Source organism: Watersipora subatra, chromosome 4, assembly GCF_963576615.1.
Source record: "Watersipora subatra chromosome 4, tzWatSuba1.1, whole genome shotgun sequence".
Lineage (NCBI taxonomy): Eukaryota > Metazoa > Bryozoa > Gymnolaemata > Cheilostomatida > Watersiporidae > Watersipora > Watersipora subatra.
Genome location: NC_088711.1, coordinates 16,601,635 through 16,622,192, shown reverse-complemented (window position 1 = coordinate 16,622,192; position 20,558 = coordinate 16,601,635). Strand labels below are relative to the sequence as shown.

At 35.4% G+C, this 20,558-nt stretch overlaps 2 protein-coding genes across 4 annotated transcripts in view; one reads left to right on the top strand and one right to left on the bottom strand.

Annotated features, from left to right (window-relative positions):
- The first annotated feature begins 4,721 nt into the window (after positions 1 to 4,721).
- On the top strand, positions 4,722 to 7,847 carry LOC137393699 (cyclin-Q-like). Of its 3 annotated transcripts, XM_068080351.1 has the most exons (7): positions 4,722 to 4,889; positions 5,106 to 5,203; positions 5,284 to 5,369; positions 5,864 to 5,996; positions 6,496 to 6,720; positions 7,423 to 7,476; positions 7,681 to 7,847. In XM_068080351.1, exons 1-7 carry the CDS (start codon positions 4,754 to 4,756, stop codon positions 7,768 to 7,770), a joined length of 822 nt encoding a protein of 273 aa, XP_067936452.1. In that variant the 5' UTR covers positions 4,722 to 4,753; the 3' UTR covers positions 7,771 to 7,847. The 3 variants fall into 3 exon arrangements, with proteins under 3 accessions (XP_067936452.1, XP_067936453.1, XP_067936454.1); XM_068080352.1 differs by lacking the exon at positions 7,423 to 7,476; XM_068080353.1 differs by lacking the exon at positions 7,423 to 7,476 and having other exon boundaries at positions 6,496 to 6,724.
- Positions 7,848 to 8,406: 559 nt separating this feature from the next.
- The window catches only part of LOC137393357 (nuclear receptor ROR-beta-like), a 38,558-nt gene continuing 26,406 nt past the window's right edge, over positions 8,407 to 20,558 (bottom strand). Inside the window, exons 5-7 of the mRNA XM_068079871.1 lie at positions 15,488 to 15,624; positions 12,355 to 12,447; positions 8,407 to 10,043 (exon numbers count right to left, since the gene is read on the bottom strand). Coding sequence (XP_067935972.1) covers positions 9,889 to 10,043; positions 12,355 to 12,447; positions 15,488 to 15,624 — 385 coding nt within the window. The 3' untranslated portion in view covers positions 8,407 to 9,888. The remainder of the gene's footprint in view (positions 10,044 to 12,354; positions 12,448 to 15,487; positions 15,625 to 20,558) is intronic.

The window sequence follows — 20,558 nt, the reverse complement described above, 5'->3', positions numbered from 1 at the left end:
TTTGCTTGGGCTAGTTTTACAGTATGTGATGTGTCACTCATTATTTGCTTTGTATTTTAGCAAAGCATCATTGTAGAAAGCTTCAATGAGTGACAAAATTATTAAGCAATAACATTACTAAAACATTTCTATAGCATTACTTTCAAAGTTCATCTACCATCATAAGTTTAAACCATTTTTTATATATGTAGGCTACTTCGAAGCAGAAAGAAGGCGTTAAACAAGAAACTACAATCGGTCTGAGACAGTTACTAGTTATTTTTATGGTGGTGCTTTCAAAGTTCATCTATCATCCTAAATTTAAACCGTTTGTTATATATGTTCTGTGAAGTATCAATATCGTGTTAAACAAGGAACTTCTATTAGCCTGAGACCGTTATAGACTATTTCTATGATATTGCTTTAAATGTTTTAACTAAAAAAAAGGAAAAAAAAAGCTTTGGAGTTGGACGAGATAATTGATTGCTATTAATGTAAACGATTTATTATTAATACGATTTTGTGGACATTCTTCCACTGATCACTTGGTACATGTATATGGGTTCATAAAGATCAAAGATAGTCAAATGGAAATGGCGTTCAAATAGAGGGTGACTGTCAAATAGAGGTGGCGGTCAAATAGAGATGGCGGTCAAATAGAGGTGGCGGTCAAATAGAGGTGGCGTTGAAATAAAGGTGGCGTTCAAATAGAGGGGGCGTTTAAATAGAGGTGGCGTTCAAATAGATGTGGTGTTAAAATAGAGGTGGCGTTCAAACAGAGGTGGAGTTCAAATAGAGGTGGCATTCAAATAGAGGTTTTACGATATCTCTATGATATCTACAAGTACCCTGACAGTTTAGTTCGCTGTGAAAGAATGTAAGGTGTGTCGATAAAGCACAGAGAATCAGTAGCCATGCAGTGATGCAGGTATTCCAAAATACTTAAAAGCAATCGATTGATGCAGATGTATGTTAGAGTGCCAGGCGACCACTCTGAATGTCACGAGTAGTAGTATCATCAAAAGCTATTTTATCTCCTAAGCTTCAATGCTGGAGACGATTAGACAGACGGACAGATAAACCCTGATCTTATTATACCAAAAATATGTTTTGTTTTACTTTATTGTAGACATATGAAGTATTTTTTATCATTTTTCCTCTGTAGACCTTGTTGCATAGAGAAAAAAAACAAATCATTTTAAATCGACATTGAGGCGTGCTCTCCTCTTAACTTATTGTACAATTACCGCAATCATGGACCATAAACCGAGTGAAGGTAAGAAGAAAAAGGAGAAAAGTTGACGATACAAACTAATAACACCACAGTTACTGCACAGCCATTCAATTAAAAAGTTGAGCAGTTTTATTTGTTTTTGAAGGACCATAGGGGTTAGTTTGCAACGATCTCGGAAAATATTAGGCAATTTACATGTACTTTACTGTTCGTATAACATAAAATCTCTATGACATAATCTTTAACCCCTCTTGGAACGGATTATTTACGTTGTAGGAGAGTCTACTGTGTTTCAATTTGAGATTGACACCATTATCACAACATTAATTACAAGTGAATTACAACATTATTTATGCTGTAGGAGCCTCTACTGTACTTACTTAAGACTAATGTATCAATCAACAAAGATTTGTACACATAACTTTAAAAAAAACTAATTTAATAAAGGATTGACAAAAAAACTAAATTTTTGCATGTGATGCGCAGAAAAAAACAATTTACCGTGTTTCATCGCGATCAATAAGCTAACATCAGTCTATGACATAAAAATATTAGCCCTTATATTGCATTAGATCTATAAAACCATCACATTACTGAGAAAACCAACAAAGCTTCCAAGGTTCTTGGATGCATCAAACACACTCTATACAATGCACCATCACAGTCTAAACAATTTTCTTATACAGCCTTGTGTCGTCCTGTGCTGGAATATGCTTGTACAGTATGGGATCCGAGTGACAGACAGCCAGTACATAACTTGGAAATGGTTCAAAACCGAGCAACATGATTCATAGCCAATCTTAAAGGTAGAGATAGTGTCAGCAACACCTGTGAAAAGCTAAGTTTACAATCGCTCCAATCCAGAAGAAGAAATCAGAGAGTAGCTTTACTGATGAAGATTCTATCATATGAAAGCAAGCATAATGTGCTAGCTTCTGCTTATGATGAGCTTACTACTGACAGAAAAGATACTGATATAATCACACGTGCAGCTGCCCGTGGTGAACCAACATCAATATATGCCGTGACTCGCCTCTTTCATAACAGTTTCTTACCCAAAACCGTTAGAGACTTAAGACTTAAATCTCAGACTGAAACATAACTCAGCCTAATGCTGGAATCTAGGTGAACCAAAGTCTTAACCCAATTTTTACTTCTGAGGCACTTTCTCAAGGTCCCTGGAACTAATTACAAGTGTACTATTACTATCGAGTAAGTATCGAGTAAGTAACAGCAATAGACTTATATGTTTGCTATGCAATGCTGATGATACGCTGCAACAGCCAAATAAACTAAGGTTAGTCAATACTTTGAGTTACTGGCAGCAAATTAAAAAAAGGTCTTTAGTATTGGAAAAATCATAGTTAGCGACACTAATTTATTACAAAATAAAAGCAGTATTGTGCACAAACAGCTAGTCTACCTTTACCAACATATTAAACTCATCTAGGAAGCAAATATACTGCTTCACCTGTGGTTACTTGCTAGAAAACGCGCTGAAATGTTAGTTTGTGTATTTTTAAAGCCCAAGTTACAAATGCAAAACGACAATGCTATCAAGACTGTTCGTGAATTTAAAAGCTGTACATCACATCAACAATAAACAATTAATTGCTAATATGGCAATAAATTACAATATTATCTAGTGTTAACAACTGCTCAACATATGAGGCGTGCCGCTTGCCGCAACCGGCTCTAGTACGTTCTATGAAGAAGATGTAAGATGTAAGCCAAGGAAATTTATCAGAGACCAAATATTTCTGTCGCATCGGCTAAAAACTCATTTAAACGAGCCTCCAAGCGCGCGCATGCGGTGTAATGAAATTATAAGCACGTGCGTTTGTAGACATACTCGCTAATGGGCCAATGAAAATTATTCATTGCTATTATCGCTTTTCGGTTATTAACCTTTTTAGCTTATTTCCGAAATGTATAAAAAGTTGGTGGTTTTACATCATTGAACTATGCTATTTTTTTATTATAAATTATGCAGCTTTCACATTTATTATTTTATTTCTCTGTTTATAAAAATTTGTGCAAACAAGTAAATAAAGTCGGTTGAAGTTGTTTGCTTATTAGTGTCAACATAAGACTTCGATATACATTAGTTCATTTTATAACCATGTTAGCATGGTGTGAAATCTTTTCAATGCTATATTTTTTATGGTTGCTGCGAGTTTAATAATTTTTTTTGTAAAACTGTATTAACTGTTAATTTGTGAGTTGAGGATAAAGCATTCACTCTTTAAATAGATGCATTGTCAACACCATGATTTAAGTGTTGCTAGATAAGCTTGCCTAAAATAAAATTAATATTTGTATTTATTTATTTTTTCAAAAGTTTTATAAGACACCTATTTGCAACAACAAAAATTTTGCGAGCATGCTAGAAAGTTCCCGAAAAAACATACCAACGTCATTCTTCTATTTGCAAGACTCTTAAAATTTAAAAGTTACAAATAGAAGAATGACTCTATTTGTCTAGACAAATAGAGTTTTATTTGTCTAGACAAATAGACATTTGTCTAGACATAGTCATTTGTCTAGACAAATGACTCTATTTGTCTAGACATATAGAAGACAACTCACACTTGTCTAGATGTGCTGGCTGTGTTACTGATAATGCTTAAACAGCATATTAGACAGCAATTAGGGCAAATAACAGCTTGTCAAACAGTCATTTCAGGTGTTCATGTTGAAAATAAAAATAGTGATAATAATTAGTATCTGATCAGAATTGGCTGATAAATTATGGTGTAGACTGTGATAAGTTGTGGTGTAGACTGTAATAAGAATGTCAAAATCTTTCTCTCTTGATCATCGGGTCCTAAATAGATTGGTCCAAATGGCTGAATGTTTGTTTCCTAAAGAAATGTCATTGCAACATCATCTGATCAGTATAAAATTCTTCATAGTTTACCATTTCGAACCAGTTGACTAATTACAGTCCTGCTACAATTTGATGACTAGGATGTTATCGTTTTTTTTTTGCGGTGCCACAAATGTCAACCTATGGTTCATGCATCTTCTAATCATTTATATGATCATGATTCAAGCTTTTGAAAACTTTGTTGTGTTCTCAGTTCTTTTTGCTATCACCAGTCTAGATCACTGATTTACCAAGACCCGAGTTTGTGATATAACTTACACACATCAGTTTCAGTACCGATGAATCTGTTTTCAACTATCAGAATCACACTATTATATGTGTAGGCATGTGTTAGATATGTAGGCGTGCATTTGCACAGCTTAATACATTTGCTGTGTGTTTGTGTGCACAATTTTTTCTATGCATGCGATCAAATGTGTTATCTGGTGTAAGTATTTATGTGTGGATGCATGTATGGTTATGCGAATGTCTGCTTATATGTTTGCTAAAATGTATGTAGCCTAGGTCATAAAATATTCTCTTATGAGTTTGTGTTTTTGATTGACCTGTTTTTGGTAGTTATTACTGGATGAAAGCTTTCTGCAGCATATAGATGACACCTCCTGTGTTTCAGAAAGATGGATGCCAAATCCTCTGATAGTTTTTGGGACATGCTGAGTAGTCAGACTAAGGTGGCAGGTTCTCCGTGCAGCTTTGCTAGTGTTACGTCATCTGATAAAGTTGTGTCCAGTTTGTCTGAGGATGAAAGAAAGTCATTTTCTACTTGTTTATTTCTCACAACCTGTGGTATGTTTACCAACTTGGGATTTTATGTTGCTATTCTCTCTCAATAGGGAGTGCGCAACCTACAGCTACTTCTTATGTTTGTTGTTTTGGTTTGGTGAATTGAGGTATACTTTATGATGTTATTTTGTGGACATTGTAATGCTACTTGAGGTCTCCTTAGTTTTCACAACTGAGGTTAGTAAATTCAATTCATCTTTCATCTTGTCTGATTTTTAGCACGCAAGTTGGATTTGAGTTCCATCACTTGGTGCACCTCCTGTTGGCTTTTTCACAAGTTCTCTAGCGCAGTTGGCTCAGAGGACTATGATGAGTATGTAAGTGTCTCTATGTCTATGAGTTGATGTCTGTCATCTTCGGCTTCTTAGACAACGCTCTAAGTTTCATGTATTTTTAGATGGCAGCTATGGCATCTATTTTTCTTGCCTGTAAGATTGATGACTCTCCTATAAAGATACGAGATGTGATAAATGTAGCATATCGGTAAGGATTCTTTTGAACTTCCGCAGTTAGTTTTATTTTGTCTAGTAAGTTACATTGTGACTTCATAATATTAGTCTAGTGCAGATGTTCATTGGTTCTATCTGGATGTTGTTTTATAGCTATTTGTGTTCATATTTCTGTCATAGGTCATAGTTTGTAGATGACTTTTCAAATGCTTTAGATTTATATTCAATAATGAGCAAACAACTTCTGTAGACTCCTTTTATCATTTGCACAGAATGCATCTGGAATCTTCTACGCCAAAAAAAGAGTGCGAAGTATCTCTTTTAAACCATGTTGAGTGTAATATCAACACTTGGTGGGTATTACACTCTGGATAAACACTCTTAAAATGCTGTTGACACTTATTAGATGAAGCTTATACTAGAAACTAGCAAACCAAAGTGTTAGTACAAGTAGTTCATTTTATAGAAGTTACCGGAAAGATTAAGAGTTTGAGTGAGTTGACACATTGTTGTTGTATATGTGTACAGAACTCTTCACCCGGATAGACCTTTCCTCGAGATAAATGAGACATACAGCCAGCTTGTCGATTCTCTTATCCAATTTGAACTTTTCCTCTGTAGAATTCTAAGATTTCAGCTCAGTTATGACAATCCTCACAAGGTGAGTCACTGGGTAACTGCAGTATTAGCAGTACTAGAGCGTCAGTACAGTAATAGTACCCTCTTGCTACTCACTAAGAGGGTACTAGCGCTAATTATGTGTTTGATATTAATAAAATTTTTCTGTAACCTTCAGCGATAATAATAGCAACACTTTGTTTTTATACTAGTCACCTGATAAATCCTTGTTAGCATTCCAAAGCTAGTTAAAATGCTAAAAGTCATTATCTGGCCCTTCAAGTAGAAATCAGAGGTATTTTAGCTCTTCGGTTCATTTACAGCCTAAGTCTTAACCATGCGTCTGTTCTGGTGTCACCTTTTTTACCATCACCATTTGGTGTAGAACCTCAAAACTTGGTGTAAAAACTGCTCACTTCTGCCTAGAACTTGAGTTATAAATCTGCTCCCATCATTGGCCTAGAATACTACTCATAAATGTTGTGGCTCAAACTCACGCATCGATTGCTAAATATTTAGTGTTGAACACGCTTGTTTTGTAGTACCTGCTTCATTACCTCAGATCACTTTGCGATTGGCTATATCCAAGGCAGGAAACACAAACATTTTGTAAGATGGCCTGGGCACTTTTGCATGACTGCCACTATAGCAAAATGTGTGTAACTAGCAGACCAGATCATCTGGCTCTGACGGTGTGTTATATCGCATTGGAAGCTCTCCAAATGAAGGTACCATTGGAGGAACACTGTGAAAAGTCATGGTGGAAAGTATGTATGTCACATACATCAATCAGATTTCATTGTTTACATTGCACCTGCTGGAACTGTTGATGTGCCAATGTTCAGTCATATACTGAAGTATTTTTTTAAATATGTTATGGTTATAGCTCATTATGGTAGGTAAATAGGTTGTTATGGTAGGTACATAGCTTGTTATAGTAGTTGCATAGCTAGTTATAATATGTATATATCCAGCTGTGAGTATGTTTGACATTGAATTTATTGAATAGCTTGAGGCAGCCTAATTTGCTCCTTCATGCACTTTGTTATAATTCTTGATACAGATTTGTATTTCAAATGAGGATCTTGTGGAATAGCTATCTGGCAAGGACAAACATTATTAATTCCATATTTTGGCTTCTTTAGCTAGTTCTAGCTTTAACTTAAAATTGGCTTTTGAAGAATATTATTTCATCAGGCATACTGTTATAGAAACTCCTACATCTTTTATATCTGCGGAGCCGAATATACCTTCAGTACCTAGGACGGGTATAACTGGAGTGTCTCAGAACCTGCATGCAACCTCAGAACCTCTATGCATGCATGCATACATGCATGTATGCATGCATGTATGGTTGCATAGAGGTTCTGAGGTTGCATGCAGGTTCTGAGACACTCCAGTTATACCCGTCCCAGTACCTAAGTACCTTCAGCCTATCAGTTTCCTAATGCTTTTATTTTATATGGAAGTTGCTCACCCATAATCTAGCAAGGAGGGACAACTCTTTACCTCACAATGTTTCGGTAATTCATACTATATCATGTAATGGTACAGCTCATTGGTGTTTTGAGCAATGCTTTTCATGTACAGAGTAGGTATATGCCTCTACAGTTGACCGTTTTATTAAATATCAGGCATTGACTGTTTTATTTGCATTTTTCTGTTTAAAAATGCTTGCTATATCCTATCTGGATGCATCTTGTTGCACTGCAGTTTTCTCATTGTAGGTGTTTGTTGATGACATTCAACTCAGTGATATCACGCTTCTGGCAGATCAAATGCTCCTATTAATTGAAAATGAACGCTTTATAAAGTGATGTTAAATTATGTCATTCATTTGTGCTCAGCATGGTCAATTGTTTAGTTGTAAATAATATATATTCATCAATTTCTATTATTCCTTGTGATTATTGTTCTTTCATTTGCTGGTTTTAATACGCCAGTCTATAGCCCTGTTTCAGCAGTGATTTGTTACACTCATGTGGGGGCTATAACTATGCACCTCCACTATTAATACAATCTCAATTCATAAATATTAGTTAAAGGCTCTGTCATGTTTCTCAGTTCTTTTTGCTATCACTAGTCTAGATCACTGATTTACCAAGACCTGAGTTGGTGATATAACTTACACACATCAGTTTCAGTACCGATGAATCTGTTTTCAACTATCATAATCACACTATTATATGTGTAGGCATGTGTTAGAGATGTAGGCGCGCATTTGCAAAACTTAATACGTTTGTGTGCACATTTCACATTGCATATGTGATTAGGGACCAAGGACCAAAAAAGTGAAATAGTTAATTGGTTTTGTCAAAACAAAAAAGCGTCTGATCAGTAATATAGGTGTTAATGTATTTTTGACATAAACAAGTTAATTGTTTCATTTTGGGGGAGGCAAATACCATTATTTTATGAGGATTAACAGTTTGGCATTTAGCAAATGCTTAATTATCATCAATATATTTCTATGAATAAACCAAATATAAAAAACTTTCAAATGCACTTACAGTGTATACCAAAAAAACTGATAAGTAATTTACCTAAAGGTAATAGAGAGCGGTTTTTGCTGTTATGGGTTTCACAAAAGGATACAGATATCGACTGTTTATTCTCTTCTAAGTGAAAAATTAGGTACAATTCTTGTTTGTGTTAACTACCTTTATACAGATTTGCACATGGAAATACTGTATTAGCTATATTACATTGGCTTCTCAACACGACCGTGTATATATATACACATGTATATATAATACATATAATAACATATATTTATTAATACCAAAATACATATACATGTATAAATAGATTTATATATACATGTATATTTATAAATAAATTTATAAATATATTTATACACATTTATATATAAATATATATTTATATATAAATATATATTTATATATATGCACAGCTAATGGAAGTCTAAACATGCTAAGCAGCCTTGTTGAGGTGACTTTTCACTTGTTTCTGCCTGTCAGATAGACATGTATTATTGTTAGGATACAAATACAAACTGATAAACTAAAAAAGCATTGTTATATTATCAGCACCAATGGCATCATATGACAGTTTAAAAAGTGTCTTGTCACAGGTTCAAAAACAGTAGGGTTTATTTTATTTGAAAGCTTCAACTACCCTGAGACATAAAACTGCTGCTTGGCTGCTAGCAGTTGATTGTTAGTAGAAATTATGCTAAGAAATATTCATGAACAAACATAGTTTAAATGTTGGCTTTGTGCTGAACTTTTATTTCGTAGAACATTTGTAGGTACCTCTCTGCAGTTTAAATTTACCAGTTATTAAAGACAAACTTGCATAAAATATTTAGTAAATTTTAGCAGAAATTATCGATATTTTTCTATCATTTGCAATTGATTTTTTTATGTTTGAGGTGATCTGATTGTCAAAATGTTTCATAATTTAAATTGATAAAACTTTATCAGGATTAAAACGCTAGATCAAGTAAAAGTGTGATTATTATGTCTCTAATTGCAAAGAGACTGACAGAATAGAGATGCGTAATTCTGCAATTTGAACGCAATAGTTGATATCAACTATATAATAATACATAATAATAATATATATAACTACTTAATAGCAATGATAGCAACTAGTGACATCATTTAACTATCAACCTTTAATCGTGATCAAGTTTTATCAACTTTAATCTTGAAACATCCTGGCAACCAGATCACTTCAAACAACAAAAACAATCGCAAATGATAGAAAAATCCCGATAATCTCATAAAATCTACAAAAAGTTTTGAGTAGGCTCTGTAAGTATGGCAGGCTGTGACACATTTTTTGGTGAGAATAAGGCTATTAATTGCTTGCCATTCGCCTGCACCCCCTTTGTAACAAACCCTCCATGAGATAATACAAAACCCAGCTGGCATCTAGTAACAGTTGACAAGGTGGTGCTGTTGAAGAAATCATGAGGAAAAGATCTCTTTATGGAGGGGAGGGAAGGGATGCTCAGCAGAAGGTACATTGCATTTTATCTTGTGTAGTGATTTGGCATGCGCTTGACTGGTGTTGTCTACTAGGGGAATCAGCCTTATCAGAGACTCAAACCGATGAGGAGCATCTGTAAAATATTCCTTAAATTGTCAGCCGCAGTCGTCTACCATCAACAATTAAAAGCTGTCATGGAAGCAGATTATATTACTCGGTATATTTCCTATTGCTGATTAACACATGGAAAAATCACTCGACTGCTCGTTTTGAATATTCTCTGTCTCTCCTTATGCAAAAATTATGAGAACTGAGAAATGTTCTCATGCATGAGAAATCATGCATGAGAACTTCGCATATCTTATTTCATAATAAGTTTTTGTATTTTGTTGTATGTCCAAACCAACTTTATATTTGTTCCCAATGGTCTGCTGTTTATGTAAGAGGGCTTTTGAGGGCTGCTGAATAAGCATTCAAAATATATCAACTATTTTCATATTTTTTTGCAGCTAAAAATGGAAGATTTTCCATTGTTTTTGCAATATGCAAGAGAGTTTGACAGAAACAAACCGAAAATCCAAATAGTATATAATTTTGTTGTCCTTCCCTTTATAGCAATAAGGATCTAGTATCGCGTGTGTCGATGACAGTGACACACGATAAACTACATTCTTTAGCTATTCATACTCAGAAAATTAGATGTGATATACAGACTTCCTTAATTACACTTGTTTTATAATGAATATTAGGCTATTTTAAACAAACTCAAAAATATTTGAGCCAAAAGAAAATAACTCCTTAGTAATTGAGTGCATCGAATTCTTAAAGGTTGACTTGCAACAAAATTCACATTACAGTTATTTGGTATCAAAAGGTATACTATGTCTTACTCTGCTGTGTTGTACACGCAAAATATGTGGAAATGTGATTACAAGCTCTTAAAAGCTCAGAAAAGAACAGTTAATCGCAGTCGTCAAGAAAACGTCGTAGATAGGAGAACTTAAATATGCAAAAGAGCATTGATGGGAGGGTGTAAAATTCTTTAATTTTGTTTAACAGAGTCCCAGCGGTAATGCATGACATGCGAATGTACATTGAAATACTTATCAGTGTAACTCAAAGTGCACACAATTCCAAATCGGCATCATCCACACAATGAAAACATAGTGATCGTTATTTGAGTTGAAATCCCTTTTTGCAAAGTTAGATAAATATTAAGACGTAGCAAATGCTTGTTAAAAGCTTGGCTACAATTTTCATTTCTTATTAGAAATTATCACTGAACTTCTACTATATATAAGTAAGAAAACTCCTCAAAAGTGATGACCTTTTGCTCATCTTCATTTTCGATTAACTCTCTATGTGCTTTAGGAAGCAAGGATTTTGCAAAGATGACAAGTATTCCATGACTGATAATGAATGACACGAAAAATGTTTGGTGCCTCATTTGACATGTAATCACTTCCGCCTCTTGGCTGAATAGCCTACAAGCTGAGCTTTTGCTATATCCTTGAGTAGAAATCAAGCGTGAAATATCTATTAAAAGGACACTGCTAAAGATTTTGAATAAGTCTGTTGATTTTTGGTTAGCTCTATTGTTTAACAGCGTCAATAGACCAAATAAAAAGTATAGAACTTGCCAATTGGAGGAATTCTTATAATGGTCTCTGAGATCGGTCACTTTATAGAATGAAATCTAATTTAGTAGAAAGCACGCTAGTGTCAGATAGTATTTCAAGTCTATGAGGTTAAAATATATTTGTGTTTACCGTCACAAATTGTCACAAATTAGCTATACCGTGGAAACTCTACTCAGGCGATCAATTCATTCCGAAAGCGGTTTTGTAATCAGAAGATTTCGCGAGTAGGAATGCTTTTTACCCTATAATTGTCCTACTCTGTTCCAAGTCCGACAAAACTTCAATGTAATATTTTACAAATTATAAATAAGCGTTACACCAGTAAAAACTACACGTTACAATTATATTATTAAACAATAAATATGAAAAGTACATTTAGAAAGAAAAAAACAGAAAAATAACAAATGAAAACTACAAACTGTGTTCACCTTTGGCATTGGCTGTCTAGGCTAAGCGTTCACCTAATTCCACTAGCATCTGAAACCGTGTGAGACACATTGTACCTGAACGTATGTACCAGCAAGAAACAAATGGGCAATGGGATGGCCAAAAGTTGCCGAGCATCAGCCAATAGCAGAGTAGCTAAGGCGTATCACTTTCGAACCGGGCTGCCAATCCGTTTAATTGGTCAGCAACTCGTTCCCTATTTAGCATTTTTCAATATTTGGAGCAATATTTCTACAAAAAGATATTTAGAAACTTGAAAATTTCATATTGAAAGTTGAGTATGGATTATACCTCTAATGATATCTACTCTGACCCTACTGGTGGTTTCATCAAACATTTGGTAGACATATTTCTTACCTGGGTGGTTCCTCGATATGTGGTCGTATAAAGTCTGCACAAATAGGCATTCTAATTTTTCCACAGCTTTTGCATTCTCAAATCCCTCGACCTCTGTAATTCCACAAGCAAATTATGAATTATTGAGTATTTCATACATTATATCAATCTGTAACGAACAATCGGCTGTTTCATAGCATCCTGTCATATTGAATTGCTTTGAAGGGGAGTCGTCTTTCATCAATTATCCATGGGTCTAAATTTGGGTAAACAGAGACATAGAGTTAATCATACGTGCGTGCGTGCTTTGGACTTTTGAAATTATTACGAATGAGGGGCAATATTGTAGGCTATCTCCCTGCAGTTTAATAACAATTAATAATTCCTAGTTGTTGTATCATAGCTTCTCTGGGATTTAAGGTAAGAATTTAAGATAACCTATGAAGCCTTTGATTGATCTGCCTTATGTCTGTTGATTTATCAAGCTCAAAGCGCCAGTAGTCTTCTGTCTAACAATAGAAATATTCACCTAGCGCAAGTCTCTAGAGACTGATCACACAGTTCTGATCACATAGCAGCTCAGTAACTATTTTACAAACCAATTTCAACGATCCAGTCTCAAGTGTTTTATGCATCTTGTGAGCATTTAGGTCAGAATCTGAAAACTCGAATCTATTTCTCTTCTGCTTTTATATTTGATGCAGACCTCGTATTCATCATGTTTTCGTTGTGATAAAGAGGTCTGACGATGCGGTTGGAATTGTGCTCCCTTTGAGTTACCGCGTGATAAGTGTTTCAATGGACATAACATGTTGCGGATTAACGCGGCTGCTCTGGTAAAAAAGATAACGAATTTTACACCAGAGGTCGAAAAGGAATGACTGATGTGTGGAAATGTTCAAAATGGAACAGCTTGTGCAGCATTTTCGTGCGCAACATTTGCAAGTGCTGTTTCCATCTTATGCTAACATGAAACATTTGATAAAAATTATCGAGTAACTAAGGAGTAACTAAGCACGCCTTGCTTGCGGGCTTTTGTCATTTCCATCTTGCGGACACAGCAAACTTGCAATTTAACATCGTCATGGAAACATGGTATGAAGTGAGACTCCGGTAATTAGCTTGCAGGCTAATTGGCTGATATGCAGTAATCCCTAATGCTTCACCTATCACGAATTTTCGGTGTCCTTCATTTGTACACGTATGCACTGTGGGGCGCTATCAGTCTCATCTCTAAGGCATGAATGATAGCGCAAAGTCCCTCGTAGCGAGCTAATTGATATTAGCAATAAAATGAACTCTCTGCCAAGAGTAACTAAAACCATTTTTCAACAATTGAATGGAAGTTAACCATCTCTCCTTCAATAAGCATGTTTCATCGTTTTGCTATCCTGACGTCGATTGGTTCAATAACATTTAGCATTGAGTTCCCCTCTATGATTCTTACCCTAGTCACGCTTCGCCATCCATTTCTCAAGTCTCTCACCGATATCAGTATTGAATACAAAATGTATTATACAAGTATGCCACATGTACTTACATATAAGTACATGTACTTACATGTACTTATATGTAAGCACATGTAAATACATGTACTTACATGTAAGTACATGCACTTACATGTAAGTACATGTACTTACATGTAAGTGCATGTAAATACATGTGCTTACATGTAAGTACATGTATTCACATGTATAGTAATTTTGAAGATGTAGAAAGCAGTTTAAGTATTCTCAAGTGTTAATATTATGATTCGTACTTAAATACAAAACTAGTTTTATTACACGGAAATCATCGTTTCTGAGGTAGGTCTGAAATGTAAGCCATGAAGTAGGAGGGCTTACTCTACCTCTCATACTTGCTAAGTATCGTTAGATTTTAAAAGTTGACTTGCAACAAAATTCACATTACAGTTATTTCGTATCAAAAGATTCACCATGTCTTACTCAGCTGTGATGTAGGTGCAAAATATGTAGAAATGTGATTACAAGCTCTTAAAAGCTAAAAATGAGCGATTAATCCCAGCCATTACGAAAGCGCCGCAGGCTGGAATCTTTTTATTTTGCTGACATACTCAAGCCAACTTGGTTATTGTTTCGACACGTGATGTTATCACGTGAATTAAAAGGCCAATAAAAGGCTCAATATAAAATGTCTCATAGCACTAGTTTATGGTAACCACTTCGGGTTCTACTAAAAAAGCCCCTATCAAATATAGATGCTCGCTATGTTGCAGTTTTGTTTCGGCTTGGTCTAATCATCTAGTCGTAATCTGATCATGTGACCCGTACATCTTGCCAAATAGCGCAAACAATTTCTGCAGCATTTTTCGACTATCACTGGTGATCAACAGGCTCGTCATGTTTATAAGAGGATGATATGCACTCCTTCGAGCTAAGATTAAAAAATTAAACAAATTTTTATGGTAGGTATGACAGCATTGCAACGATGATGAAATAGACGCCTAAGGACAATAAACATGGTTTCATTGAATGCGTGAAGTATATTTGTGAAAATATTTCGACGAATGAGGTTGCATGAATGTGAAAACAGAAGCCATCTTGTTCAATTACGTCCCATTTAACCCGTTTTGGAAATGAATTCCAAACTTTGGCAGTTTCGTGATAGCAGCGATTAACAGTTCGTTTTTGAGCTTTTAAGAGCTTGTAATCTCATTTCCACATATTTTGCACCTACATCACAACAGAGTAAGACATGGTGAATCTTTTGATACCAAATAACTGTAATGTGAATTTTGTTGCAAGTAAACCTTTAAATAATGCAAAGTAATACTTAAAAACCTAGCTATAGTTAGCGGGTAGCTTTAATGTATCTAGTCTACTTCATCTGTAGGCCTATTATATCGGCTGTGTTTTCATTTGTGGAAAAACCTAATCTGCAAATGTGTCAGTTAAATGATAATCTCATTTAATGTCACGTTTGATGCGATTGGCTATTGCGAGTGACCATAGGCTATCTGGTTGACTATTTATAATTCACATGACAGCCATTTCAAATTTCACACTGCATGTACATGCCCTTGACCTGACTATCTAGTTTTGATAAGCTTCTCACTATAGTACACATATTGGTAAGAATATGCAGTAGAACAGGTTCCTTTATATACTAGGAAAATATTTCCCGATTTTCTTACCAGAATTAACGCCTAGAATGGCGTTAATTAAGCCAGTTTCTTCGTCTGTTATACCTGTCACTCTGAACTCACTTGACAGAATAAAATGGTCATCAAATAGTTTCTGAAATGGCACGGGCATGCTTGCAAAATCTCTCCTGCAACGAAGATTTTACACAATTCACATTCCAGACATTACCAAAGCAGTTCTAATCAGTTGAAAGTGTAGATATAAAATTCTGGCAGCTCAACTTCAGTAGTTCTGGCTCCTTTAGTTAGCACAGTCATACATGGTACATGACAAATGTTTGTGTTCAAATTTCTAAAGCTTAATTATTTAAAAAACATTTGATAACCAAACTTCTTTGCAATTGCCAGTTATTAACCATTTTTGTGCGAGACGTTGTCATAAGAACTTGTTCAACATGTAGAGATCCTCAGTCTTTTTGCAAAAGAACATCGTTTTGAGAGAAGCGATTACAAAGTGCTTTTTAAATTCTTGGCTAAAATTTCTAACCAAACTGAAAGCTTGAGGGCAGCAGATCTTATTGCCGCTGTCGGCAAATATACCATTTTTCCATCCTTAGTACTACAATGTATGTAGCGTTTTTTAATTAATAGACATTAACAAGAACACAGTGGTTTTAATTTTCGAAGAGACATTGTCCTGCGACATTTAATCTCTGAAGAATAGGCTAAAGAAGAAGTATGTATGCAATCCAGTAAAGCTTGAAGATTTCCACTGATAGACAGCATTACAAGCTGTTTGTTTGTGGGTGTATTTACTGCCTACAGTAGTAGAGGTGTTAGCCTTAGGCAGTCAAACTGGGCTTCTCAAGATATTTGAAAACACTAATTTTAAAGAGCTGCTACGGTAGCTTTCAAACTTTTAGCAGCTTATAAACATTATATATATAATCGTATCCGGCATTCTCCAAAATTTCATAAATGATTTCTTTCCAGGATGTTCATAACATCGACAAAGGCTCAAACAAGGCTCAGCGTGGAATGGCTGTAATAGTTGTTCTCAGAGGAAATAGCAATAGTTCAAATGCTGGTCAAAGCATACGTGCTCGAGAGTAAGGAACTAGGCACACAATTATACTCTAGGGACCCTCTTAAACTACCAGCTAACCATTGTAATCAATACTGATGGCTAATGCTGCTCCGTAATTTCTTGTAACAAACTGCACACAATTAGCTTTCAGTCAAGCATTCTGCATAGACTAAACTATCAACAGCGGTTACCGAGTACAAACGTAGGTCGGTAGATCTTTGAACATGAATGTGGTGTGTTGAATAAGTTGTACAGGTGTTTATTAAGCGAAAATGCGCTCCACAAGTGCTTCTAACAGCTCTGGCACAGCTTGGAATAATTGCTCAGAGTATGTTCAGAATGATTTTTCGTTGCTAATGGTTTACTCGCTTATTCTGTAAGCAGTTTTTGCGTCTTTAGATGTTACCAGAAATAATAAGAAGCTTCTTTCGATAACCATTTTCATAGCTAACAAAATAGAGAAAGACGCCTCAACCCTTTGAACTCTTCACGGCTGGTTTTCCGGCATTGCGTAGAGTGTGTCAGGAATCCCAAGATTCACGTGGCTTTGTTTACGAAAGCTGTTTTTCGGTAACAGCGTAAACCAATCAAATTAATTCTTAAACAGGATGTAAGAACAGAAATTTCACTTTCATTTGTAACAGTTTTCAAATATCTTTATCTACTTCTTTCGTTTTAATAGAAAATTTTATTAGAACGATATCGTGAAAAAATCGATACGACTTGTTCATTGGTAGGTCAAAAATGATTGTGATGCAAATAAAGAATTTTATGATACTAATTATAATTTTCCAGTATATTTTGGTTCATGAAATGATGATGAACATGTGCTCAATTGATATGATACTACTGTAAATGTTTTTACAAGTTTTTTTTTAAATCATTCGAACTTTTATAGTTATAGCCCGAATAATGGTGAAGTACTGTTTTTTCTGTTTGATGACATTTGCTGTGGGTTGCCCGACTTTTTTACTAGTGTTTTACCAAATATCATTGTATTATGAGCACATTTAGATATATTTAAAGAAAGTTTGAAAAATTCAGATCATTGGAAAAATTGCCCAGGGTTACTGACACGCATTTACAAGGACGGGCAGGGTACAAGGGGTTAAAACAGTCTTGAACAATATCTTCCATGTCAATATGTATTTCTCAGAGTTGGTAGTGTGTGTATTCGTTCGTCGTTGGGTGTGTCCAGCTATAGCTATTAAAATGTTGGAATAAAGAATGCGTATCACAGAAGATTTGATCTCAGAACTTCCCCATCCCCAGTCCGACACCTTCCTAATTAAACCACACGAGCTTGATAGATTCACTAAGCAATATATGTCGCTATATGGGAGCAAATACGCTACCACTTTTCGTCACAGCGTAACATGATGAGAAGCGGCAGTTCTTATTAGTAAGCTTACTCAAATCATCAAAGTGCCAGGCTAATAGCAAGTGGCAGACAACTCTCATTGTTTATAAGCTGATTTTAATACCCTGGCAATGCCGGGTAGCACAGCTAGTCTATATAAATATATATACATATATATATACATATATATGTATATATATATAGGAGGAGATATATATCGGAAGATATACATAGGAAGAGCAAATATATATATATTTGCTCCTCCTCTGCTCCTCCTCTATATATATATATATATATATATATATATATATATATATATATATATATATATATATATATATAGAGGAGGAGCAGATGCACTTATGCATATGCTTTGATGCATAAGCATCAAAGCATATGCAGCCTCCATGGCCATCTCAGATAAGTTGCTAGCTGAATTTCAATCGGCTGCTGTTACAACGGACCTACGCCCTGATGATGAGGAAATTGACTGGCACACGAAACCTCTTCATGGTGCTTACCACCAACAAATATCTAAGGTTGGCGATCTTCACCCGACATATACCCTACAGGATGAATTTATTGGCGGAGTTATATTTCGCGAAAATTGTCTTTTCATGCATATTCGCAGATGAATTTATTCGCGGCTGAAAACTGTCACTCTCTAGGAAAAGTTAACTCTATTGCGGCTAGTGATAGATTTATTCCTACGCATACGCACACCGCATGTTCCGGTTTATATTTAGTTTAGAACTGCGAGGCGATCATGCTATTCTACGGTAAACAATTTTTGCTGTGTCCAGAGGTTTTCACGAATATTCATCGCTTTGGAGGCCTTTGATAAGCCAACAACTTGTGGTAAGTAATGAGTTTTTTTACATTTACTAAATTAGTTGAATTTTACTTTGGTTCTTCGGTAAAACGCAATACTAATTTTTTCCATCCCTACTGCTTCATTATTTGTTTTAGCGTGAGAGAGAGATTTTTCATCATACACCGAAGAACAATGATTGCAAGGGTGGTAGATGTCATTCTTAGAAGATCACCAATCATTCAGGGAGGTCTGGAAATTGAGGTAGAAGTGACCGCAGCTACTTACAAGAAGAATATATCTGTTTTTAAAAAAGGAAAAAAAACGCCTTTACGAGCACAAATCTTTGGCCAACCGGCAGAACTTTGCAATAGTAAGCCACGAGGAGAGTTTTGATGATAACTTCCTTACCAGCCATGTAGTAGCGAGAGAATCGCCTTCAACACCTACCCAAGACAGTGACAGCGACAGAGCTGCTATTACCAAAATAACTAGTCAGAAAGCACCATTACACGCTAGTATTCACATATCAAGAGTACCAGTTTAATTTTATTGCTAGACAACCGCCATATGGACTAAACTGTTTATATTTACTCCATTCACCGTTTGTAAAATTTTATTTGTATTTGAAATATTTTATTTGTACACTCAAGTTTGTAATAAATTATAATGCATCTATACATGAAATAAAATATATAATTTAATCATGTTTGCTACAGCGATATCAAGGAGTTGTTGTCGATGAAGGGGTTTAAGTTGACTGGTTGCCTCTCTGCCAATATTCCTGCCTTGATGAATATTACTACTTGTCTCTAGTTTTCGTAATCGGAGTAGGTTGTTTCATTCTCAATCTGCAGTAAACACAAAAAAGAAAAAATAGTAACGAGTGTTGAGGAAGTACAAAAACCATAGCTGAAGTATTTGATGAAAGCGATCAGTTTTAAACAAAAGAATTAACTAATGCAGTTGATTATGGAAAAACGTATCTGCACTGCAAATAAAATACATACCATAATGTCCGGATCAGAATCATGATCGTCCTTGACTTCGGTATTAGAGATTGATGGAGTTGGTTCTAATGTAAAAAGACTAGGAGAGCTTTTTTGCTATGCTGAAGCCATGCCGAATAACTTGTGAAAACCTTGAATAATTTTGTAAAGTTTGACGCAATGGCAATAAAGCTCGAAGCCTGGCGATGATTTTAAAGAAGTTTTGGAACTCGGCTACGTTTAGTACTTCTGCCTCGCGGCTATTTTCGCGATGACGCCATTCTGCATATATTGTGACAACCTCGAATAATTTTGTAAATAAATGTGATGCATTGCCTATGGTGTTAGCTCAAAGCTCAGGCAATGATTTTAAAAATGTTTAGGAACTCAATTACGTTTAGTATTTACATTAAAAACTAGGCTAGCGACTAGTTTTCAATTTGATGCAGTAGTTATTCTCTCTTGTGATTAAAAATCGAACTAATTATTCACTGAATTTAATAATTCGCGGGATTGACTGTTCGCGAAACCGCGAATTTTATGACCAACAAATATTTTCATCCTGTAGGGTATGTGGCTGAACAAAGGAAACCTAACGGCCAATACAGAGTCACTAATCATGGCAGCCCAGGAGCAAGTGCTCCCAACAAGGCAACTCCAAACGAAAATCTATCACACTAGAGACGATCCGAGATGCAAACTGTGCAAAGATGCACCTGAGACCATCCAACACATCATCAGTGGATGCAAGCAACTAGCAGGGAACGCACACACTGAGTGACATAATCATGTCGCAGGTGTTGTGTATAGAAGTCTATGTGATGAGTATGGCCTTAATAAACCACAACACTGGTGGGAAGCTCCTGGTAAGGTCA